The sequence below is a fragment of the Phocoena sinus genome, chromosome 9 (assembly GCF_008692025.1).
Source record: "Phocoena sinus isolate mPhoSin1 chromosome 9, mPhoSin1.pri, whole genome shotgun sequence".
NCBI lineage: Eukaryota > Metazoa > Chordata > Mammalia > Artiodactyla > Phocoenidae > Phocoena > Phocoena sinus.
The window spans coordinates 85,599,050-85,625,779 of NC_045771.1; the positions used below are offsets into that span (position 1 = coordinate 85,599,050).

The following is a 26,730-nucleotide window of genomic DNA, read 5'->3' on the forward strand; positions in this document are numbered from 1 at the left end:
AGTGTTCCTCCCTCTGCTATATTTTGGAAGAGTTTGAGAAGGATAGGTGTTAGCTCTTCTCTAAACGTTTGATAGAATTCACCTGTGAAGCCATCTGGTCCTGGGCTTTTGTTTGTTGGAAGGTTTTTAATCACAGTTTCAATTTCAGTGCTTGTGATTGGTCTGTTCATATTTTCTATTTCTTCCTGGTTCAGTCTTGGCAGGTTGTGCATTTCTAAGAATTTGTCCATTTCTTCCAGATTGTCCATTTTATTGGCATAGAGTTGCTTGTAGTAATCTCTCATGATTTTTTTTATTTCTGCAGTGTCAGTTGTTACTTCTCCTTTTTCATTTCTAATTCTATTGATTTGAGTCTTCTCCCTTTTTTTCTTGATGAGTCTGGCTAGTGGTTTATCTATTTTGTTTATCTTCTCAAAGAACCAGCTTTTAGTTTTATTGATCTTTGCTATTGTTTCCTTCATTTCTTTTTCATTTATTTCTGATCTGATTTTTATGATTTCTTTCCTTCTGCTAGCTTTGGGGTTTTTTTGTTCTTCTTTCTCTAATTGCTTGAGGTGCAAGGTTAGGTTGTTTATTCGAGATGTTTCCTGCTTCTTAAGGTGGGCTTGTATTGCTATAAACTTCCCCCTTAGAACTGCTTTTGCTGCATCCCATAGGTTTTGGGTCGTTGTGTCTCCATTGTCATTTGTTTCTAGGTATTTTTTTATTTCCTCTTTGATTTCTTCAGTGATCACTTCATTATTAAGTAGTGCGTTGTTTAGCCTCCATGTGTTTGTATTTTTTAAAGATCTTTTCCTGTAATTGATATCTAGTCTCATGGCGCTGTGGTCGGAAAAGATACTTGATACAATTTCAGTTTTCTTAAATTTACCAAGGCTTGATTTGTGACCCAAGATATGATCTATCCTGGAGAATGTTCCATGAGCACTTGAGAAAAATGTGTATTCTGTTGTTTTTGGATGGAGTGTCCTATAAATATCAATTAAGTCCATCTTGTTTAATGTATCATTTAAAGCTTGTGTTTCCTTATTTATTTTCATTTTGGATGATCTGTCCATGGGTGAAAGTGGGGTGTTAAAGTCCCCTACTATGAATGTGTTACTGTTGATCTCCCCTTTTATGGTTGCTAGTATTTGCCTTATGTATTGAGGTGCTCCTATGTTGGGTGCATAAATATTTACAATTGTTATATCTTCTTCTTGGATCGATCCCTTGATCATTATGTAGTGTCCTTCTTTGTCCCTTTTAATAGTCCTTATTTTAAAGTCTATTTTGTCTGATATGAGAATTGCTACTCCAGCTTTCTTTTGGTTTCCATTTGCATGGAATATCTTTTTCCATCCCCTTACTTTCAGTCTGTATGTGTCTCTAGTTCTGAAGTGGGTCTCTTGTAGACAGCATATATAAGGGTCTTGTTTTTGTATCCATTCAGCCAATCTGTGTCTTTTGGTGGGAGCATTTAGTCCATTTACATTTAAGGTAATTATCGATATGTATGTTCCTATTTCCATTTTATATATTGTTTTGGGTTCGCTACTATAGGTCATTTCCTTCTCTTGTGTTTCGTGTCTAGAGAAGTTCCTTTAGCATTTGTTGTAAAGCTGGTTTGGTGGTGCTGAACTCTCTCAGCTTTTGCTTGTCTGTAAAGGTTTTAATTTCTCCATCAAATGTGAATGAGGGGCTTCCCTGGTGGCGCAGTGGTTGAGAGTCCGCCTGCCGATGCAGGGGACACGGGTTCGTGCCCCGGTCTGGGAGGATCCCACATGCCGCGGAGCGGCTGGGCCCGTGAGCCATGGCCGCTGAGCCTGCGCGTCCGGAGCCTGTCCTCCGCAGCGGGAGAGGCCGCAACAGTGAGAGGCCCGCGTAACGCATAAAAAAAAAAAAAAAAATGTGAATGAGATCCTTGCTGGGTAGAGTAGTCTTGGTTGCAGGCTATTCTCCTTCATCACTTTCAGTATGTCCTGCCACTCCCTTCTGGCTTGTAGGGTTTCTGCTGAGAGATCAGCTGTTAACCTTATGGGGATTCCCTTGTGTGTTATTTGTTGTTTTTCCCTTGCTGCTTTTAATATGCTTTCTTTGTATTTAATTTTTGACAGTTTGATTAATATGTGTCTTGGCGTGTTTCTCCTTGTATTTATCCTGTATGGGACCCTCTGTGCTTCCTGGACTTGATTAACTATTTCCTTTCCCATATTAGGGAAGTTTTCAACTATAATCTCTTCAAATATTTTCTCAGTCCCTTTCTTTCTTTCTTCTTCTTCTGGAACCCCTATAATTCGAATGTTGGTGCGTTTCATGTTGTCCCAGAGGTCTCTGAGACTGTCCTCAGTTCTTTTCATTCTTTTTTCTTTATTCTGCTCTGCAGTAGTTATTTCCACTACTTTATCTTCCAGGTCACTTATCCGTTCTTCTGCCTCAGTTATTCTGCTATTGATCCTATCTAGAGTGATTTTAATTTCATTTATTGCATTGTTCATCGTTGCTTGTTTCATCTTTAGTTCTTGTAGGTCCTTGTTAACTGCTTCTTGCATTTTGTCCATTCTACTTCCAAGATTTCGGATCATCCTTACTATCATTATTCTGAATTCTTTTTCAGGTAGATTGCCTATTTCCTCTTCATTTGTTAGGTCTGGTGGGTTTTTATCTTGCTCCTTCATCTGCTGTGTGTTTTTCTGTCTTCTCATTTTGCTTATCTTACTGTGTTTGGGGTCTCCTTTTTGCAGGCTGCACTTTCGTAGTTCCCGTTTTTTTTTTTTTTTTTTTTTTTTTTTATGCGTTATGCGGGCCTCTCACTGTTGTGGCCTCTCCCGTTGCAGAGGACAGGCTCCGGACGCGCAGGCTCAGCGGCCATGGCTCACGGGCCCAGCCGCTCCGCGGCATGTGGGATCTTCCCAGACCGGGGCACGAACCCGTGTCCCCTGCATCGGCAGGCGGACTCTCAACCACTGCGCCACCAGGGAAGCCCGTTCCCGTTGTTTTTGATGTCTGTCTCCAGTGGCTAAGGTTGTTTCAGTGGGTTGTGTAGGCTTCCTGGTGGAGGGGACTAGTGCCTGTGTTGTGCTGGATGAGGCTGGATCTTGTCTCTCTAGTGGGCAGGTTCACGTCTGGTGGTGTGTTTTGGGGTGTCTGTGGCCTTATTACGATTTTAGGCAGCCTCTCTGCTAATGGGTGGGGTTGTGTTCCTGTTTTGCTAGTTGTTTGGCATAGGTTGTCCAGCACTGTGGCTTGCTGGTCGTTGAGTGAAGCTGGGTGCTGGTGTTAAGATGGAGGTCTCTGGGATATTTCCACCGTTTAATATTATGTGGAGCTGGGAGGTCTCTTGTTGACCAGTGTCCTGAAGTTGGCTCTCCTACCTCAGAGGCAGAGCCCTGACTCCTGGCTGGAGCACCAAGAGCCTTTCATCCACACAGCTCAGAATAAAAGGGAGAAAAAGTAGGGAGAATTAGTAGAAGTATGAGTAAAGAAAGAAGGAAAGGAGGAAAGGAAGGAAGGAAGAAAGAAGCAAAGAAGGAAAGAAAGGAGGGAGGGAGGGAGGGAGGAAGGAAGGAAGGAGGGAAAGAAGGAAAAAAGACAGAAAGAAAGATGATACAGTAAAAATAAAATAAAGTATAATATAGTTATTGAATTAAAAAATATTTAAAAAAAAAAAAAAAAGGGACGGATAGAACCTTAGGACAAATGTTGGAAGCAAAGCTATACAGAGAAAATCTTACACAGAAGCATACACATACACCTTCACAAAAAGAGGTAAAGGGGGAAAAATCATAAATCCTGCTCCCTGAGACCACCTCCTCAATTTGGGGTGATTCGTTGTCTAAAGGAGGGAAGGAAGGAAGGAAAGAAAGAAAGAACGAAGGTAAAGTATAATAAAGTTATTACAATTAAACTTAATTATTAAGAAAAAGAATTTTTAAAAAAAAGTCATGGACGGATAGAGCCCTAGGACAAATGGTGGAAGCAAGAGTATACAGAGAAGATCTCACACAGAAGCATACACGTACACATTCACAAAAAGAGGAAAAGGGAAAAAAATCATAGATCTCGCTCCTAAATTCCACCTCTTCAATTTGGGATCATTCCTTGTCTATTCAGGTATTCCACAGATGCAGGGTATATCAAGTTGATTGTGGAGCTTTAATCCGCTGCTTCTGTGGCTGCTGGGAGAGATTTCCCTTTCTCTTTGTTCTCACAGCTCACAGGAGCTCAGCTTTGGATTTGGCCCTGCCTCTGCGTGTAGGTCGCTGGAGGGCGTCTGTTTTTTCGCTCAGACAGGACGGGGTTAAAGGAGCTGCTGATTCGGGGCCTCCGGCTCACTCAGGCCGGGGGTTGGGGGATGGGGGAAGGAGGGGCACTGCGTGCGGGGCCGGCCTGCGGCGGCAGAGGCAGCGTGACGTTGCGGCAGAGGCCGGCGTGACGTTGCACCAGCCTGAGGCCCGCCGTGCGCTGTCCCGGGGAAGTTGTCCCTGGATCCCGGGAACCTGGCAGTGGCGGGCTGCACAGGCTCCGCGGAAGAGGGGTGTGGAGAGTGACCTGTGCTCGCACACAGGCCCCTTGGTGGCGGCAGCAGCAGCCTTAGCGTCTCCCGCCCGTCTCTGGGGTCCGCGGTTTTAGCCGCGGCTCGCGCCCGTCTCTGGGGTTTGCGCTTTCAGCCGCGGCTCGCGCCCGTCTCGGGGGCTCGCGCCCTCAGCCGCGGCTCGCGCCCGTCTCTGGGGTTCGCGCTTTTAGCCGCGGCTCACGCCCGTCTCTGGAGTTCCTTTAAGCAGCGCTCTTAAACCCCTCTCCTCGCGCACCAGGAAACAAAGAGGGAAGAAAAAGTCTCTTGCCTCTTCGGCCGGTGCAGGCTTTTCCCCGAACTCCCTCCCGGCTAGTCGTGGTGCACTAACCCCTTCAGGCTATGTTCAAGCCGCCAACCCCAGTCCTCTCCCTGAGCTCCGTCCAAAACCAAAACCCGAGCCTCAGCTCGCAGCCCCGCCCGCCCCGGCGGGTGAGCAGACAAGCCACTCGGGCTGGTGAGTGCCGGTCAGCACCGATCGTCTGTGCAGGAATCTCCCCGCTTTGCCCTCCGCACCCGTCGCTGTGCACTACTCCGCGGTCCCGAAACTCCCCCCTCTGCCTCCCGCAGTCTCCGCCCGCGGAGGGGCTTCCTAGTGTGTGGAAACTTTTCCTCCTTCACAGCTCCCTCCCACTGGTGCAGGTGCCGTCCTTATTCTTTTGTCTCTGTTTTTTCTTTTGCCCTACCCAGTTACGTGGGGAGTTTCTTGCCTTTTGGGAGGTCTGAGGTCTTCTGCCAGCCTTCAGTAGGAGTTCTGTAGGAGTTGTTCCACGTGTGGATGTATTTCTGGTGTATCCGTGGGGAGGAAGGCGATCTCCGCGTCTTACTCTTCCGCCATCTTCAAGGTCCCCCCCGTGTATGATTCTTTTAATGTGTTGTTGGATTCTGTTTCCTAGTATCTTGTTGAGGATTTTTACATCTATATTCATCAGCGATATTGGTCAATAATTTTCTTTTTTTGTAGTATCTTTGTCTGTTTTGTTATCAGGGTGATGGTGGCCTCATAGAATGAGTTAGGGAGTGTTCCTTCCTCTGTAGTTTTTTGGAAGACTTTGAGAAGCATAAGTGTTAGCTCTTCTCTAAATGTTTGATAGTATTTACCTGTGAAGCCATCTGGTCCTGGACTTTTTTTTGTTGGAAGATTTTTAATCACAGTTTCTATTTCATTCCTTGTGATTGGTCTGTTCATATTTTCTATTTCTTCCTGGTTCAGTCTTGGATGGTTATAACTTTCTAAGAATTTGTCTATTTCTTCCAGGATGTCTATTTTATTGGCATTGAGTTGCTGGTAGTAGTCTCTTAGGATGCTTTGTATTTCTGCGGTGTCTGTTGTAACTTATCCTTTTTCATTTCTAACTTTATGGATTTGAGTTCTCTTCCTCTTTTTCTTGATGAGTCTTGCTAATGGTTTATCAATTTCGTTTATCTCCTCAAAGAACCAGCTTTTACTTTTATTGATCTTTGCTATTGTTTTCTTTGTTTGTATTTCATTTATTTCTGCTCTGATCTTTATGATTTCTTTCCTTCTGCTAACTTTGGGTTTTGTTTGTTCTTCATTCTCTAGTTACTTTAGGTGTAAGGTTAGATTGTTTATTTGAGATTTTTCTTATTTCTTGAGGTAGGCTTGTATAGCTATAAACTTCCCTCTTAGAACTGCTTTTGCTTCATCCCATAGGTTTTGGTTTGTCGTGTTTTCATTGTCATTTGTCTCTAGGTATTTTTTGATTGCCTCTTTGATTTCTCCAGTGATCTCTTGGTTATTTAGTAACGTAGTGTTTAGCCTCCACGTGTTTGTGTTTTTTACGTTTTTTTCCCTGTAACTCATTTCTAATCTCATTGCGTTGTGGTCAGAAAAGATGCATGATATGATTTCAATTTTCTTAAATGTACTGAGGCTTGATTTGTGACCCAAGATGTGATCTATCCTGGAGAATGTTCCATGCGCACTTGAGAAGAAAGTGTAATCTGCTCTTTTTGGATAGAATGTCCTATAAATATCAATTAAATCTATCTGGTCTGTTGTGTCATTTAAAGCTTCTGTTTCTTTATTTATTTTCATTTTGGATGATCTGTCCATTGGTGTGAGTGAGATGTTAAAGTCCCTCACTATTATTTGTTACTGTCAATTTCCTCTTTTACAGCTGTTAGCAGTTCTCCTATGTTGGGTGCGTATATATTTATAATTGTTATATCTTCTTCTTGGATTGATTCTTCGATCATTATGTAGTGTCCTTGCTTGTCTCTTGTAACATTCTTTATTTTAAAGTCTATTTTATCTGGTATGAGTATAGCTACTCCAGCTTTCCTTTGATTTCCATTTGCATGGAATATCTTTTTCCATCCCCTCACTTTCAGTCTGTATGTGTCCCTAGGTCTGAAGTGGGTCTCTTGTAGACAGCATATATATGGGTCTTGTTTTTGTATCCATTCAGCAAGCCTGTGTCTTTTGGTTGGAGCATTTAATCCATTCATGTTTAAGGTAATTATTGATATGTATGTTCCTATGACCATTTCCTTAATTGTTTTGAGTTTGTTTTTGTAGGTCCTTTTCTTCTCTTGTGCTTCCCACGTAGAGAAGTTCCTTTACCTTTTGTTGTAGAACTGGTTTGGTGGTGCTGAATTCTCTTAGCTTTTGCTTGTCTGTAAAGCTTTTGATTTCTCTATCGAATCTGAATGAGATCCTTGCAGGGTAGATTAATCTTGGTTGTAGGTTCTTCCCTTTCATCACTTTAAGTATATCATGCCCCTCCCTTCTGGCTTGTAGAGTTTCTGCTGAGAAATCAGCTGTTAACCTTATGGGAGTTCCCGTGTATGTTTTTTGTTGTTTTTCCCTTGCTGCTTTCAATAATTTTTCTTTGTCTTTAATTTTTGCCATTTTCATTACTATGTGTCTCGGTTTGTTTCTCCTTGGGTTTATCCTGTATGGGACTCTCTGTGCTTCCTGGACTTGGGTGGCTATTTCCTTTCCCATGTTAGGGAAGTTTTCGACTATAATCTCTTCAAATATTTTCTCGGGTCCTTTCTCTCTCTCTTCTCCTTCATAATGTGAATGTTGTTGTGTTTAATGTTGTCCCGGAGACCTCTTAGGCTGTCTTCATTTCTTTTCATTCGTTTTTCTTTATTCTGTTCTGCAGCAGTGAATTCCACCATTCTGTCTTCCAGGTCACTTATCCGTTCTTCTGCCTCAGTTATTCTGCTATTGATTCCATCTAGTGTAGTGTTCATTTCAGTTATTGTATTGTTCATCTCTGTTTGTTTGTCCTTTAATTCTTCTAAGTCTTTGTTAAACATTTCTTGCATCTTCTCGATCTTTGACTCCATTCTTTTTCCGAGGTCCTGGATTATCTTACCTATCATTATTCTGAATTATTTTTCTGGAAGTTTGCCTATCTCCACTTCATTTAGTTGTTTTTCTGGGGTTTTATCTTGTTCCTTCATCTGGTACATAGCCCTCTGCCTTTTCATCTTGTCTATCTTTCTGTGAATGTGGTTTTTCTTCCACAGGCTGCCGGATTGTCGTTATTCTTGCTTCTGCTGTCTGCCCTCTGGTGGATGAGACAATCTAAGAGGATTGTGCAGGTTTCCTAATAGGAGGGGCTGGTTGTGGGTAGAGCTGACTGTTGCTCTGGTGGGCAGAGCTCAGTAAAACTTTAATCCACTTGACTGCTGATGGGTGGGGCTGGGTTCCCTCCCAGTTGGTTGTTTGGCCTGAGGCAACCCAACACTGGAGCCTACCTGGGCTCTTTTGTGGGGCTAATGGCGGACTTTGGGAGGGCTCACACCAAGGAGTACTTCCAAGAACTTCTGCTGCCAGTGTCCTTGTCCCCACGGTGAGCCACAGCCACCCCCCGCCTCTGCAGGAGACCCTCCAACACTAGCAGGTAGGTCTGCTTCAGTCTCCCCTGGGGTCACTGCTCCTTCCCCTGGGTCCCAATGCACACACTACTTTGTGTGTGCCTTCCAAGAGTGGAGTCTCTGTTTCTCCCAGTCCTGTCGAAGTTCTACAATCAATTCCCACTAGGCTTCAAAGTCTGATTCTCTAGGAATTCCTCCTCTTGTTGCCAGACCGACAGGTTGGGAAGCCTGATGTGGGGCTCAGCACCTTCACTCCAGTGTGTGGACTTCTGTGGTATAAATGTTCTCCAGTCTGTGAGTCACCCAACCAGCAGTTATGGGATTAGGTTTTGCTGTGATTGCACCCCTCCTACTGTCTCATTGTGGCTTTACCTTTGTTTTTGGATGTGTGGTATCTTTTTTGGTGAGTTCCAGTGTCTTCCTGTCGTTGATTGTCCAGCAGCTATTTGTGATTCTGGTGTTCTCACAAGAGGGAGTGAGAGCGTGTCCTTCTAGTCTGCCATCTTGGTTTAGGCTCCGGCAGCCATTTTCCTGTGTTAAATAAGCCTCGTTATTTTCTCATTATGCGTGCTGATCAAAGAGTACTTAAAATGTAAAAGCATTTTTTTTTCCATTTCTACTTGTTATTTGGCTAGACAATAACATGTATTACCATTCTTTTATTTTATTTTAATGATTTTAACAATCCCATCATGTGAGCGTTGAAGAAAGAAGACTTCCAAAAATGGTAGATTATTATAATAGAATCCCCTTACAAAGCTCTGACAGAAAATAGAAGTGTATTTGATATCTACAGATATGAGACTGATTATCATTAAATAAAAATTCAGAAAGATAAAGATAAGGTTATAAACAAAAAGTCAGGTAAGAACTATATTTGTCTCACCGCTGTCAAAGCTGAATACATTTGAAAGGATACTGTTTTCCTTTTTTTATAGTACAAGATGACATTGTTAAACATTATTGATTACTAGTGTTTAACAGATGACTTTAGATGAAATTATGTTATAATAGACAGCTAATTGTGTAATAAAAATGGACGGATCACACAGTTTTTATTATCAAATTTCATATGTTCAATCTAGCTAAGTAAGATGAACTTTTAAATTATCGAGAAAAAAATTATGTCCTGTGGCTGAGCTTAACTGGATCTACTATAGGCAAAAAGAGACTATTTGGTTTGATAAACTAATAAAATTAATTTTGCATTAATGTAGTCCAGAAGAAACTCCTCACCATTAGGTGTGTGGTTTCTGAAAGCTTAGTAAGTACCATTTATTGAGTCTGTCGTAATGAAAAGAGCTTAGTTCAAATTTCCATTAAGCACAACATTCATATACAAAGGTTGACAAAGTCCCCTCATTTTATTCTTACTTCACTTTCTCCAGTTTTAATTGGGCATCAAAAAACATATGAATATATTTTCAGATAGATAAAATGACAGGAATTATTATCTTTCTTTTTTCTGTAATATTACTTAGTAAGTTAGTTGGGGGCATTGACTTAATATGTAAATAGTTAATAGCTATCAGTCAACCCAGAAAAGTCATATTAATAGCTACCGTCTACTAAGCACTTGGTATGTATTAAGCATTTTACGTAATTCATTTAGTCATTACCACAACACTGTACGTTAGTTACTATTATTCATGTTTTACAGACAGAGAAACTTAAAGAAGCCAGGCCATCAAGCTCGTAGGCGGTAGAAATAGAGTTGCCGCCCAGGACAGGAATTAAGAGACCTGATGCTGTCCATATTTAAGTTACACTTGACTCCCATACTCTCAGTACAACAAGATAATATTAAAATCTATACAGTGCTTGATCTTTAAACACTTTCACATATTTCTCTTCAAAACAGTCCTGTGAGGTGAATAGGATATTTACAGGTGAGGCGATTGCAGTTCAGAGATATTACTGGAACTTTACCAAGGTAGTGAGAGGTAGACTTAATCTTCAAATGTGGTTTAAACTTCAAACGCTGGTTTGATCTTAAAAATAAAAGAGAATGATAACTGAGACTCATTGTAAGTGGCTTTCACTCTGGTGAAGCCCAAGAGGTCCATGTGAGATTGAGGAAACCAGAGTGCAGGTGGCTCCCCTCACCTATGTTACTGCTTACGGCCTAATCCATTACCATTACCATTTACAGGTAACTCTTATGTGAGCGTCAAGGGGAGGGTCTTACCTGCACTCGAGGTTCCCCCTTGTTACCACATAAGGAATTTCTGTAAGTAATTGAGTAAGTACCATGTTTTCATTTCTTAGTGTATCACTGGACTTCAGCAGGACCTAACCTGTCCTTTTCAAGGTTTGAGACAAGACATACGTAGTTGTTATTATTGACTACCCCCATTCTCACTCACATACAACTCTAATCTTACTCATAAATATTAGTGCAGAATCTTATTATCATTATCATGATTGCCAGAGACAGTGGCCCATGTTCAATTTCCAGAGTTGGTAAGGGCAAAGTTCAAGAAAAGTAGAGTTAGGATTAGCCCTAAGTGAGGCTAAAAGGCAACCCTTGGAGGAGACTCTTCTAGACCCAGAGCCGGTCTCCTGGCTCCCCACCCATATTCTCATTATCGTTTCATTGCTCACTTTTTACAATATGCAAAACATACACACACATATGTGTTTTCTTATAAAACATATCCAGCCCCTATTTCTATGCACATCATCATTGGGTTCTTTAAAAAAAATCATTTAATAACCAAAATACTGTGCTATATTTTCACAGTTTTATCTTCCAAAAACCAGCATGTAATTTACAATGCTGTGAAAGTTTCCAGTTTCACAAATAACACTGATAATTGAGAATCACCTGGCTGAAGTAGTCACAGATTACTCAGATCTTCTCTGCAGATTCTAGGTATCCGGCAAAAGATCTTTTTCTCCCTAAGACTCATCAAAAGTACTTTTAATCTTGCTTTGTTTTCTAATTCTTCCTGCATTACTTTCTAACATATGAAAGGAATAGCTATGTGTTTTATTTTTCTCTGGTCTTAACAGTGTTAGAGACTCAGTAGTCAAGAATAATATTTTTTAAATCTTTTTCTCACTCTGAACATTAGACTTGGAAATCTGGGGAGGTTTGCTATTATATAAAGTTGGAATTATCTTCCTGTCGTGTTGACTTTCAAAACCTCACAGTCTTGTTCCCAATCGTGTCCATATCCCCTCACTGGCACTCTTTCCCTGACTCCCTCCTTCCTGGATAATCCTAGACATTAGTGATGTCACCTTCGTGATTCCTCACTGTTCTGAGTGTCCTTGGTAATTCTCGTACTCAGCTTGATGTCAGGCCCAAAGTATTCCTGTACCCATGGCTGTGTATGTCTAACATTATATATGAGTGATGTGTATGCACAGGTTTTTGATACTGATTCATATTTTTTGGAGTTCATTAGACTTAGGCTATACTGTGACTTCACATTTTAACAACTCATACCTAAGTTATTAATAAATTGCAATCCAGTTCAACATACAGTATATTACAAGTCAGATTATTCTCACCCTTCCCAGCACATTGTAAGATCTAGTTCCCTGGGTAATGTGATTCTTCACAGTCAGAGAGCATCTTGTCCATCCTCATAACACCAGGTAAGTACAATAACCAGTACATTGGAGGTAACGACTAAATGATGCTGAAATGACTGAGAATTCTAGGGAGCACTGCAACTTTTCCTATGTGGTTAATATGGCAAAACTCATTCTGTAATCCCCCCAAGTTCAGGAATAAGGCACATCCTCCAGGATGGAGACTTTCCAAGTTATGGCCAGCCATTAGACTAAAGCCATAATGGAAGGAGGGAAACTTGAAACAAAACGAAACCTCATCCCATGGCTTGGAAATATCCTCCCCGTCTTGAAGTTCATCCTCTCCCCCATGCCTGCTGCTCTCATGGCACCACCCACATGCAAACATATGCATGTGTGTATTCATGAGCCCCATACTCTGGCTAAGCAGGATGGATATTCCCAAACACCTTTGAATCCACTATTCTCTTCCTAAAATGCCTCCTTCTCCATCTGGCAAAATACATCTATCCTCTTAGAATCTGCTTAAGTGTCACTTCCTTTGTGAAGCATCCCTGAACCATCAGACTAAGTTGTCTTTTCTTCGTTGGAGTCCCCACTTTGTGCATACAAATTTTCTGACTGCTTATAAAGTGACCAACTCAGCCCAATTTACCCAGGACAGTCCAGGTTTTAGAAAAGGATGTCCCGCACCCTGGGAAATGCTTTAGTCCTAGACAAACCTGGGGTGGTTAGTCATCCAACTTGTGTGCCTGCCCCATTGGAGTATGGGCCCCCTTGGTGAAGGGGTTGTGTTGTATTCATTTTCGTGTTCCCAGTGCCTAGCACACTGATACATTCATGAAAGTGTACATGAGACTTAAAGGACTAAAGCCAGTGAGTCAGGGTTGGCAGACACCAGTGGAAGAGAATTGATCTAGTCTTGTCTCTTAATACTGAAAGATGTTGAAATAGTGTAGTCTTTTAGTCTCCTTCTAGCTAAGCTCTATTCTCCAAGTTTATAACTCATTACTTTTGCTCAATCTCTTGTTACCTTTGATAACAATAACCTCCTCCTGCACCCCGCAATAAAATTTAAGAGAGGTGTTTTATGGGAGTGGGAAGGGATGGGTAAAAAACATTTTTACATGCATGCCTACTGGCTCTGAAATTTTAAAAAATGAGTCTACGTATCTTGCAGGTCCTGGGGGCTTCGCGGCATGATTGACAGCGCACAGTGTCATTTCTGCTGAGAGTAAAATATCAAGTTTTCCAAGTAATTGGTAAACAGTAATGGCTAAGCAATGAATCCCCCTTATACATAAGATACACATAAAATACACATTAGAAATCAATGCCAACTGAATAAATTGCCACTACTACTAGGGAAGGGAAGAGAGCTCATCTATCTGAAAATATATCCACATTCGGGAAGCTCTGCCTGGTGGGGAATGGAGGACAGACTCCTTAGCTGTGAGAGTGTCAGCACGAATATAAAAATACTCTTCTCAGTTGGCCATGATTCCACCTCCCACCTGGACACTGTGTCCCCAGATCAGACACCCTCACGTCCAGAAAGAGCAAGAGAAAGGAACACGTGACTCAATCTTCCCACCCACATTCATAAAGCAAATTCACATTTCCCCCAGGTACAGTAGGGAATGATGAATGGACATTTATAGAAAGAAAATGATCACTTAAGTGTTAGAATGGGGAAGAAATCTTTCCAGAGGCAGGATTCAATTAGTCTGTTTTTAGAAAATGCTCCAAGTAAAATAGATTTAATTCTTCCATTTATCCAAAGCTCATTTTTTAAAAAATAAAGTATATTTAAAACATTAGTCTTTAATCTAGTACTTCTAAACTTTCTAGATTTTCAAAGCACTGTAAGGCATACATCATAGTATGGAAAGCCTATTTTATAGTTTTTTTTGTTTCTGTTTTATCTCCCCTGCTAGACTGTGTGTCTGATTGATCTTTGCCCCTACCTGCACCCACTACCAAAGTGCCTAGCAAAGACTGTTTGAGAAACAAATATCTGATGAATCACAGTAGCGTTTATTGACTACTTACATCCAGGCACTGGTCTTAAGTGATTTACTCATTTTAATTTATTTAATATGCACAACAGTTTTATGAGGTGGTCTTACTTTTATCCCAGCTTTATAGATGAAAAATTCTGAAGTACAGGGAGGGTAAATAATGTGCGAGAGATCGTATGCCTAGGATGTGGTGGGGCTTGGATGTGAGTGCCAGCAATGTGACTGCAGTGACCAAGCTCTTAACACAGTGTCCTGCCTTCTATCGAGAGGGTTGGCCCCAGAAGGTCCCTGTAGAGTTATTATCTTCTCTTAGTTTCTGAAGCAAGAGGAAGTTTTTATTCCATCTGTCTCAACTGGATAGTAGAGAAAACTTTATGAGGTCTTCTCAAAGCTTGTATTTAAATGAATAAAAATACAGACAGGGAGGGGGCAATGTGTGTGTTTGGCTAACAGTGTAGCTACAGTTTAGGGGTTCAGATGTGAGGAAGCAACATACACTTTTCTGACCATCCGGGAGTATGGGAGTCAGAATTAGGGTCAAGCAAAACTATGGAATTCCGGGCAACCCAGAAATTCATACTGTGATTCCATTCAGGAATTATTCTCTCTTTAAAAAAAATATATGCTCCCAGTAAAATAGATTTTGGGAAGCCCCAAAAGGAGCAGGTTTGCATAGAAGGGATGACATACGGAGCTGCAACCCCAAACCCCAAGCCAACCTTCCCACACCCAGTGCTGAGTAGCTGCCTCCTGGCGCTCCCATATTTTGTCCCTAATGTAGTGCTTTGCCATTTGAGCACATTTCTGTTGTAACACAGACAGCAGATCCAAATCTTTCATCACCGAAGTGGGATGGCTTTTTCACTATCACGAGAAAGACTTGAAAGATTCTCTGTTTTGAAAGATTCCGTGGATCATTACCCAAATGCAGATTGGTTATAGCACATAAGTTGGCCCTAAGCTTCACCATAAGTTCTGTCACAACATGTATTTTATGGGAGAGTTAAACTGGAAAACAGCAAGATCTATGACCTTTCATGCATGCCTGTCTCCCTCCAGGCATTCACTCAACAAATATTTGTTGAGCACTGGCTACCTCATGCATTGGAGTCATTAGTGTAGCCACCTTGATCATCTTGGAAATATTTTACTCGTGGTGCAATCTCCACTTGAAAGTTGCTGTCTTCGTCTCTCACATTTGAGCCAAAGATCCATTTCTAATCTGTCAGCTGAAGTCGAGACGATGTGATAGTGACCAGTGGGTACAAAAGGTGTCATTTGTGACTGTGCACTAAAAGTGCCCCTCTCCAAAAACCCAGGAGAAGCCAGGTGGAGAGTTAACAAGCTGGAATATGGAGGGAGCGCTGGTAGTGAGGGTCAGATGATGGCCTTCATCACCCAGCAGACCTGTCCTGTGCGTACTGATGGGCTCGGGATGTACGACTTTCCCCGTTTCTTCCATTGCTTCCCCACGGTGAAGGAGGTGGCAGTCACACAGGACTTTGAGCTGGGACTACCTTTGGCAGCATATCATCCATCAGCTGCAAAGATTTCCTTCCCTCTGTTGCATGTCTCACCCTTTTGTTGGCACGTGTCCTCTCTTCTAGAGCAAAAGAGCATTTCCTAGTATTCCCCAGGGCCCTACACAGAAAAAAAAAGACTTCCAGTTGAATAAGGCAAGAAAGTCCTTATTCAACTACCTTCTCACACCTTCTCAGCTTCTAACTTAGGGGATTGCAACCCTCGCTGCACTATAGAGTTATCTGGGAAGCTTTTTTTTAAAAACATGTCAATGCTTGTACCCCATTTGGAGATTGTGGCTCAGTTGAGTTAGGGTGGGCCTGAGTCCTCTCTGTTTTTGTTTGCTTTTTAAGTCCTTCAGGTTCATCCAGAGCTACAAAGTACTGCCACATACGAACTTATCTTAAGTTTCCATTCCATTCCATAATGAAAAGGGGAGGTAGGAGTTAAGCTACAAATGAGTGACTGTACTGGCAAAGAGAGAAGGTGATGGAATGTCATCCTTGAATATCCTGTTCCCTTTGCCATTCCCACATGGAAGGATCTCATATCAGTAGTCTTTCTTTTTTGTAAAAGGAAATGGGGTTGTTGGGATCTACCCTCCTCAGAATATGTCTCTTACCCGCTTAGCTCTTAACACCTAAAAATTCTATTACTAAAATATGATAATAAACTAGATTGAACTAAAGAATAAGAACTCTTGGTAGCTTCCCAGGCTCCTGTTCAGTACAGAGCTGGATGAACTAGCTAATAATTCTCTCACAGAGCCTAAACAATGAGGAGGAGGACAACATTTGTCTCACGTCCTTTTACACATGGTAAGTCCCCCAAATCCTTGCTAAAAGGACTTCAAACTATTCTTATTGGAAGCACAAGGAATACAAGGCTTCTCTATTCAGCAACAATCATATTTCTTTGTAATAGCTCTTTTAAAGCTTGGGAGCATTTTAAATTCTAAATGAATGACTTTATTTGTGACAATGCAAATGTTCTGTAGCAATTAGCTCAGGCCACTAAAGCCATCCCAGCTTCCACTCTTTGTCGGGTACAAGTCATACCAGACGAGTTCATTGGTATTTTCATCCTCTGTGAAATGTAGAACTTCACTTTGATGGTGAATGGAATCTTGTCAACATGGTTTCCATAAAGCAAGTGGCTATGACTTTTCTGAGGAAGTAATTATATGCAGGTAGCAAGTTGGAGTAACCCAACTGTATAGTAAATCTACCCCAGAAAGGTCTTGTAATGTATTTTCTAAGGAAAAAGTTATGCATATGATGAACAACGACCTAGAAAAACAGAAACAGAACAGATAGGAAATGAAGAAAGCTGATACTTCAGTACACCTCAGAACTGTTTCTGATTTCTCAAAATTAGTAACATATATTTGCAGACAAAAGTTTTAAAACACATATTCATCATTTAACGAAAAAAAGATTATCTCTCACTATGTCCAGTGCTTAGTATACAAAATTGAATAACACATGGACCCTGTATGCAGGTGTGCACAGTCTAGAGAAGGAAATAAACATGACAATCAGTTATTAAAACACAGTATGATAAGGTTACTAAATTCATTATCATTTAGGATGTTGTATACTACATCACAGAAACACCTTTATCCAAGACCTGGAAAGAATGATCTCAAGAGAGTCAGTAACAGGAATACTATGTCCTTCAGAACAACGGTCTTGCGTTTATCTTAAATACTGTGAAGAATATAACTGGTTTCTCTTTCTTGCTGAATTAGCAGCTTGAAAGCTCAAAGCTAATTTGCAACATAACTCTAGTAAACAAATAGGATCCTATATTATTAATTTTGTCTATTGATCTTCCACCTAGACTCAACTAACTTCACCCTGGGTTTTGTTTACTTTTCCTTGTTGTTGTTCGTTAAAAGGGCCTCAGATTCTCTTGACTATGAGGCAGAGTGTAAGAAAATAAATAAACTGTGATGACAGAGGTCTGTTCAAGGTTTTATGACAACCAAGGGGAGGAGTACAACACAGGCAGAGAATGTTGCTGGGTGAGGTTGGAGAAGGAGTTATGGAACAGATGGAAAAAACAGTGTAATAATAATGACAATAACAGCAACAGCACTTATAAATAATAGTAATAGAGGATAACTATACTTTGAAAATAAGGAACAACTATACCTTACAAGTGCGGGGTCCTCCCTGTATATCTGTACTTTGCAAACATTATTTCTCTTATCTTCACGGCAACGCCAAGAAGTAGATATTAATGTCCCTATTTTACAGGTGAGGATATTGATGCTCAGAGAATTTAGGGATTTGCCTAAGACGCCACCTCAGACTCAGGCTGTCTTGCTTCAGCTGCTACACCACTAACGCTCTGAGTCTCACGGGAAAAGAGAAGAGGCTTGATAGGGCGTCGCCGATTTGAGCGGCTCCGAGTGTATCCAAAGCAAAAGGTGCATGTGGTGATGCAGCCAAAGGAGAAGATACGGAGCTGAGTAAGGGCAGGGTCAGGAATAATGTTTCTTTAGGTAATAGGAAGATTTCAAAGGAGTTAAGTAAGAGACAATGGAGAAAAGGGAAGAGGGGCTTCGAATCTGCCCCTCCTGAAATAGAGTGGTGCTGTCAGAGTTTATGGAGTTAAGGAAGCTTTGAAAGCTCACACTGTAGTTCACTACACACCACAGATCATGGTGACTCCTTGGTGACAAGAGCAGTACAGTAGCTTTTACTTCCAATGGAAAATAATCTTACGTAAGACACATGTACTTTGAACCCCATACCAGTGAGTACCATTACCAAAGAACGTTATAAGCACCCCTTTCCTGGATAGCATCCTAACCTATACCAGCGGCAATATTAGCGAGAGGTTCTGGTGCTTTTAAAGACCCTCCCCCCGGTAAAAACTCCTCTCTGGACTCAAAATGAGGACAGTGTCAGTGATGATAAGATGATGATGGTGTTGGCCATGATGATAACAGCTGCTGCTAGTTACTGAGCATGTCTGTGCTTGAAACCCTGGGCCGTTATTCATTATTTCATTGAATCCTCACAACCGCCCAGGAGGAAGCCAGTACTGTGCCCATCTTAGAGATGCAGACACTGAGGTTCAGACTTAATAACTTGTGCAAGGTCACACAGCAAATCAAGCGGCAGAGCTGGATCTTGAATCCAGGACTAGGTGACTCCAGAGCCTGTGTGGCAGCAGCTCCCCTGCCCCGACCTCATGAGGAAGTAACTAGATACTGCAGTCGTCTTATTGTGTTTCTGACAATCGCTTTTCTGTCTCACCAGGATTATCCGACTTATACTAACAGAAAATTGGTTGTTGAGATTTTGTTTCTTTTACCTCCTTCCTTTTCTTACGTGTATTTATAGACCTAAAATAAGAGGATTGCGCGGGCACATTAAGTATGTGTACACTCATCAATGTGAAATCATACATTGAAAAGAGAAGGTGTGTAGGTAAAGGATGAATTTTAGAGACAGATGTGGTCCGTTCCCAGCGTTTTCACTTCTAGGCACGTGATTTAGAGCAAGTCATTTGACCTCTTGTGTGTCAGCCTCATCACCTTTACAATGGGGATAATTAGAATTCAAGACTGTTGCCACGAGACTTGACTGAGGAAATTTGTACATAGTACCTGGCACAGAGTTAAGTACTGAGTAATTGTTCATTCCTCTTCTAAGCCCTCTCTCCTCTTCATGCTCTCATACAATAATCTTATTTTTGTTTGTACAAAGAACCAAAATCAGTGTACATGCCACTGCTCTAGTGGGGCATGTATATGTAGAGAAAGAGCTATTTGACACTGCTGCTAGGCAGAGTTATGGTCCCCACCCTCTCCATGGACAAGAAATTCTAAACTTTATACAAGAATGCATCACACTGTAAGAATACTATAAGGAATTCTTAAACTCTAAGCCCTTGGTTTAGCTGATCCACACTTGCTTAAAGATGCTCTGTGTCTGATATCTAGAAGTTTATTGTCTCACTAGGGAGAATGTAAATACTCTGCTTTTGACTGATCTCAGTATCAATCATCCTACAGGTATTCCACAACTCCTAAATATCCTTAGGAGTGTTTCCGCACAGTCCTTTAATCCAAGTCTGTCTGATTCTAAAATGTGTGGACTTCAGTTGCCCTAAGAGTAAAGCAATCAGTGAACTGACCTTATACTTATGTGGTTGGATATTGGGACTTTACAAAGCTTAGAAACACTTTACAAATACGTTTTTCTTCAGCACCATTTGGTATAAATTTCATTTGTTGGCCATTTATTTGAACGCACCAGACTCGTCTCAAACTAACACGGTAGACCAGAAAGCAAGTTCACGTTCTAGTTCTTCTGGCTCAATCATGCATAACTTAAATACAATACCGTATGAGAGAGCCATTGAGAGCTCTACTCTTGTCAGGGAAATGCGTACCGTACACAGGCCAGCCCCAGCAGAGGCCTGACTGCGTGCTGGTGGGGTATTCAGCTAGAGCTATTCATATGTTCTCTTAAATGACTTTGCCCCACTGTTATCCTAATTTGAAATTTTATTTTTCAGCCACATAAATAGAAGAACACAGTTTGAAAACCCTGTCCTGGAAGCAAAAAGGAAGCTACAGCAGCATAACATGCCCCACACAGAACTTGGAACAAAGCCCCTGCAGGCCCCAGGTTTCCGAGGTTAGTACCTGTCAGCACGCAGTGTTTCAGAGAGAAAGACTGTCCATCGAACTGCCTGCTCTCCAAACAGGCCTTTATCTTGGACCATTTCATGTAATTGAGTTGCTTTCCCCAGACCCCTCAATTAGCTTTTCAGGGTGTTTGCTCTGTCTCTAACTCATGCATTTAGCATTCACGAGTGAAGGTAACGCCTCGGGTAGCACCTTATAGGAATTTACAGCACGTTGCCAGGTAGAGCTGAAAGGGTATGACCGTGGTACCGTAAACTGCAGAGATTCATAGAGACTCATAAGTTTGTCCTCAAATGACCAAGCACAAGAATGAGGCTTGTTCTCCTTTGTGACAGTAGACAGCTACTCATCGACAGTACCTAGGCCCAAACCCGCCTGCCCCCGCGCCGCCCGGGAGCGGTCACGCAGCGTGAGTGACCTGTCTTACTATGGGCGCCACCTCGCCTGGAGGCCCGGGTGCATCGGTATGTCCTGGGTTGCTTGCTGCACCTCACTTCACCCTGGAGCCACATACGGGGATGAGATGCTGCACGCACTTTTCACGTCTTAGTGGGCTCTCACTCACACGTGAAAGCACGATGGAGGCTCTGGTAGTCGGGAGGTCTAGATATGCCCGCGGTTGATTTCACACCGTATCACTACAGCACGATAAGGATGAATGTAAAGGTCTCACCGTTGAACTTCTCTCCAAACTGTAAACTTTACTTTCATAAAGGAAACGGAAGTGACGAGATTATGTGTGTTTTTTATTTATATTTTAAAGAAGTGCTCTGTCTTCTTCACAAAGATATATGAGATGTGTAAATAGACAAAGTAAAATTCCAATATAATGACTCATGACTTTATAGTTTGTCCATTACACATCACCTAAAATGGAACAACAGCAAACAGAATACTTAACTAAGTCACCATGTACAGTTTGGCTGTTTTAAATAACAAATCATATCACCCAAAATGGAACAACTAAAAAAATATATAAAATACTTGACAGTGGTAACATTTAAAGCAGATGTTAATTCTAATTCCTAGGATGACTATTATTTTTCAAGCATTTAATATATGTAGTAATATACTTACTACCGATCATAGCTGAAAAAGCATGTTAAATAACAAATTACTAGTTAAACCTCTATGAGTGGGTTCAAGTTCTGTTCAGATTATTTAGGTATATGATTTGAACATGTCAACATATTATGACAAAATATGTTACCTTTACATTCATAATTATATCTAGAGATATTGGCTTGCGTCTTGCTCACATTTTAGAGTATACTAAACGCTCTCAGGTCAGTAGAAATGGATTTATCTGGTTATCTTTATAGCATCTCATAAGCAAAAGCTAACTCAGTCCCACATCCAGGCATTCTTTCTAAACAGTTTAGACATTTGAAGAGGTGCTAATATTCCACTGGTCCTATTTTTTTGGAAACAACATAGTACATTTCAGTCTTCTAGTCCTATCCCTTCAAGGTTTGGGGCAGCACCGGCCACTCACACATACCTCCTACCTGGACCTTTTCAGAACAAGAGAAATGTATCCAGATGTGTCTGGATGATTTTAGGCTCTGCTTTATCTTCACCTGTTGATTCAGCCCTTTTTAAGCACAAGAAGGTGAATTTAGTGAACGGAAACAATGATGACAAAAGAATCTCTCTCCAAACCAAGCAGCTCTTTCACCTTTCCCTGCATGCTTGGGACTGCTCTGCGTTTGTGGGAAGTGCTTAGAGGTGTGCTCCTGAAGTCACACCTGCTTGCATTTACTATAATTAACCCCACAGTTACCCCTGGGATTGCTGCTCAGTGGCTGGCTTTTCCCCATGCAAGAACATGCCTTAACTGTGCTTTTTCTTTTTTAACTTCTGTCGGCCAATGTAGAAAAACCACTCTTTACCCGGGATGCATCCCAGTTGAAGGGAACATTTCTCAGCACCACACTAAAAAAGAGCAACATGGGGTTTGGATTTACCATCATTGGTGGAGATGAGCCTGATGAGTTTCTGCAGGTGAAAAGCGTGATTCCTGATGGGCCTGCAGCTCAGGATGGAAAAATGGAAACAGGTAAGTCCCATAATACTTTAGAAAATTGTTTTGCAACCTTTTTCCTAAGGCAAATACGAGGAGCTTCTTTCTGTGTTTTTAATATGAAGGTCAAAGGTCACTTCACTTTAGGACAACCACAGATTATGTCTCCCTAAACTTAATAATAATCAAATTGAAGTATTTCTGGAAACAACTTTAAATACCATTTTTGTCTCATTTTTCTGACTGCCCCTTCTATTTGCTGGATTCAGTGCACCCTTGAGAGCGACACTTTTCTAATTTATTTCTGGAGTCCCTTCTCAGGGATGTGATTAACATTTCATACTTTTCTTGCTTATGTTCAGCTATTGATATTTTTAAAATCTGTATTAATCTTATAGTATTCTCATGCTGAATTGCCCAGGTTAGTTATATTTAAATATGCACGCTCATCTCGTAGAAAAAATGTTAATGGTATTCATCTTTCTATATCCCCATACAATGTTTTAATATATAAGGTTTTTTTCTCTAGTCCTTATGAATGAATTTTCATATGCAGTTACTTGGATATCTATCAAATTATAATCAAAATTCATTTAACATGGAAATGCAGAGGCAAATTGTTAAGGGCAAGGAAATATAAAATATGAAAGGTGCACAGAGACAGAGAAAAAAGTAATGAACTAAGTCTGATTTTGTAGTCTGATTTTAAATTCTCCTACCTGGTCCATGACTTGGAATTAGTCCCATAATTTATACCATTTTCCTTGTCTGGAAAATAAAGAAGAAATCAAATTTGATCTTATTTAAATAATAATCAGATACTAATTTAAGAATTTTGGAGTACTGTTTTTGAAATGCCTTAGAAAATTACAAAGTGTAATAACTATATATCACCATTTCACACTTTTCCCAACATTGATATAATTTATGATGTTAACTTACTAAAGTCAATGGGTCCTAGAAGATACAGAAATTAGAGAATTACTTTTGAGGAAAAATTATGCCATTTGTATGCTCCATATATTTACAAATTGTTATTCCGTGGTTTTTAAAGTGGTTTGTGTATGAAGAAACAACATAAAATTGAGGTCTTCATCTGACATTTTTTGTTTTAAAAATGACTGTTTATTAAATGGTTCCTATAGAAATAACATCTTTTCAAGGTCACCTAATGAGTATATTTGTCACTGCCAGTCACTAGTGAGTAATAATATATTTAATAGATGTTACATTTCCTTGAAAGTTGAGTAAAGTTTCAAAACTAACTAACTACATTTTTCAAATGCTACTGTTATAAAAATCATGTGTACATAATTTTCTGCAAGTTAGAGAGTATCTAACTCTGCTGTTCATCTGGTGAGATTTTACTAAGCAGCCACACTTTCATGTTGCCAGAAAGCACAAAAAAACATCAAATGACTCAATTAAAAATCATCCTATCACCTACAATTAGAATGCAAGGAAATTGTGGATTTAATACCAACTTAGTAGAGGGAAAAGGATCCCCAATGCTTTTGAACTATTGTGAAATATTTAACAAACCCATTCTTGTATCAATATTTTTTTATTGAAGTATAGTTGATTTATAATGCTGTGTTAATTTCTGCTGTACAGCAAAGTGATTCCATTATACATACATATATATATATATGTATATTCTTTTTTTATATTCTTTTCCATTATGGTTTATCATAGGATACTGAATATAGTTCTCTCTGTTATACAGTAGGACCTTGCTGCTTTTCCATTCTATACATAAAAGCTTACATCTGCTAACCCCAACCTCCCATTGCATCCCTCCTCCAACCCCCTGCCCCCTTGGCAACCACCAGTCTGTTCTGTATGTCCGTGATTCTGTTTCATAGATAGGTTCATTTGTGTCATATTTTAGATTACACATATAAGTGATATCATATGGTATGTGTCTCTCTCTTTCTGACTTACTTCATTTAGTATGATGACCTCTAGTTGCATCCATGTTGCTGGAAATGGCATTATTTCGTTCCTTTTTGTAACTGAGTAGTATTCCATTGTGTGTGTGTGTGTGTGTGTGTGTGTGTGTGTGTGTGTATATATATATATATATCACATCTTCTTTATCCATTCATCTGTCGATGGACATTTAGGTTGTTTCCATGTCTTGGCTATTGTGAATAGTGCTGCTGTCAACAGAGGGGTGCATGTATCTTTTTGAATTATAGTTTTGTCTGGATATATGCCCAGGAGTGGGATTGCTGGATCATATGGTGATTCTGTTTTTAGTTTTCTGAGGAACCTCCATACTATTTTCCACAGTGGTTGCACCAACTTACATTCCCACCAACAGTGTAGGAGGGTTTCCTTTTCTCCAAACCCTCTCCAGCGTTTGTTATTTGTAGAGTTTTTAATGATGGCCATTCTGACCTGTGTGAGGTGGTACCTCATTGTAGTTTTGATTTGCATTTCCCTAATAATTAGCAATGTTGAGTATCTTTTCATGTGCCTCTTTGGCTATCTGTATGTCTTCTTTGGAGAAATGTGTCTTTAGGTCTTCTGCTCATTTTTTGATTGGATTGTCTGTTTTTTTGTTGTTGAGTTGTATGAGTTGTATGAAATTAAACACTTGTCAGTCACTTTGGTTGCAAATATTTTCTCCCATTCTGTAGGTTGTCTTTGTTTTGTTTGTGGTTTCCTTTGCTGTGCAAAAGCTTGTAAGTTTAATTAGGTCCCATTTGTTTATTTTTGTTTTTATTTCTATTACCTTGGGAGACTGACCTAACAAATTATGTCAGAGGATGTTTTGCCTATGATCTCTTCTAGGAGTTTTATGGTGTCGTGTCTTATATTTAAGTCGTTAAGCCCATTTTGAGTTTATTTTTGTGCATGGTGAGAGGGTGTGTTCTAACTTCATTGGTTTACATGTGGCTGTCCAACTTTCCCAGCACCACTTGCTGAAGAGACTGTCTTTTTCCCGTTGTATATTCTTGCCCCCTTTGTTGAAGATTAATTGACTACAGGTGTGTGGGTTTATTTCTTTATTCTCTATTCTGTTCCATTGATTCATATGTCTATTTTTGTGCCAGTACCATGCTGTTTTGATTACTGTAGCTTTGTAGTATTGTCTGAAGTCTGGGAGGGTTAGGCCTCCTGCTTTCTTCTTTTGCTTCAGGATTGCTTTGGCAATTCTGGGTCTTTTATGGTTCCATATGAATTTTAGGGTTATTTGTTCTAGCTCTGTGAAAAATGTCATGGGTAATTTGATAGGGATTGTAATAAATCTGTAGATTGCTTTGGATAGTATGGCCGTTTTAACAATATTAATCCTTCCAATCCAAGAGCATGGAATATCTTTCCATTTCTTTGAGTAATCTTCGGTTTCCCTTATTAATGTTTTATAGTTCTCAGCATATAAGTCTTTCACCTCCTTGGTCAGGTAACAAACCCATTTCTTTTCATAATAAAAAAACCCAGTTATTTTTTTCTCTTGCCCAATCCACTATTCTGTGTTTCAAAACTAGAAAAGACTTCTTTCAGTGTAAACTTAAAAGACAAAATAGGGCTTCCCTGGTGGCGCAGTGGTTGAGAGTCCGCCTGCCGATGCAGGGGACACGGGTTCGTGCCCGGGTGTGGGAGGATCCCACATGCCGCGGAGCGGCTGGGCCCGTGAGCCATGGCCACTGAGCCTGCGCGTCCGGAGCCTGTTGCTCCGCAACGGGAGAGGCCACAACAGTGAGAGGCCCGCGTACCGCAAAAAAAAAAAAAAAAAAAAAGACAAAATAAAATCAAAAGGTTTGCACAATAAGGCGTTTTTCCTTCTCACTCATTTTCCTAGTTTGCCACACTCACACAGTCTAAGTTAGCCTACTCAACAACAAAGTCAAAGCTTTATTTAGAATTTAGCAGATTTTCTGCACTTAAGATAATCACAGAATGGTCCTAATAGAAACAGAAGGACCTAGGATTTTATTCTATTCGCTGTTCCCTATTTATTCTTCTATTTATTCATTCAGCAAACACTTGTTAAGCTCCTTCCTTTCACAGTCATTGCTGTCCACTAGGACTACAAAGGTGGAAATGACAAGGGCCAGGCTCTTGAGGAGTTTACATCCAGGAGGGGCTTTGGATATATAAACAAGTAATTGTAACACAGTATGAATAGGATGAGTCTGTAATAACCATGATGTTGGCACTAAGTCAGGAGAGCTGGGCAAGGGCACAACAGAATTTTTTTTAAAGTGTGTTTCTAACTATATAATTTGATTAGGCTTTTTAGGGATGATAATTTCTCTCATCAGAAAAGAAAATAAAATGTTAAAATCCACTGCTTATTAAATAGTCAAAAATACTGTGTTTATTTTTAATCATTATATGATTTAAAGTAAAATGTAAACATATTTCTGTAGCATTCCACAAGTTATAGTAGAGGGAATGGCTTCTCAGTTCAGTTCAGCAAATATTTAGTGAATACCCGTATGTGCCATGCATTCTGATAATTACTTGGGATGCAGAAACAAGTGTTTCTATTCTTAAGAAGCTTATAGTATAGAAATAATGAGTGATATGTTAG

At 40.4% G+C, this 26,730-nt stretch overlaps 1 protein-coding gene across 1 annotated transcript in view; it reads left to right on the forward strand.

Moving 5' to 3' along the window:
• MAGI2 (membrane associated guanylate kinase, WW and PDZ domain containing 2) overlaps positions 1-26,730 on the forward strand; it is a 1,347,058-nt gene that overhangs the window by 1,009,743 nt on the left and 310,585 nt on the right. Inside the window, exons 8-9 of the mRNA XM_032642294.1 lie at positions 20,029-20,150; positions 22,038-22,220. Coding sequence (XP_032498185.1) covers positions 20,029-20,150; positions 22,038-22,220 — 305 coding nt within the window. The remainder of the gene's footprint in view (positions 1-20,028; positions 20,151-22,037; positions 22,221-26,730) is intronic.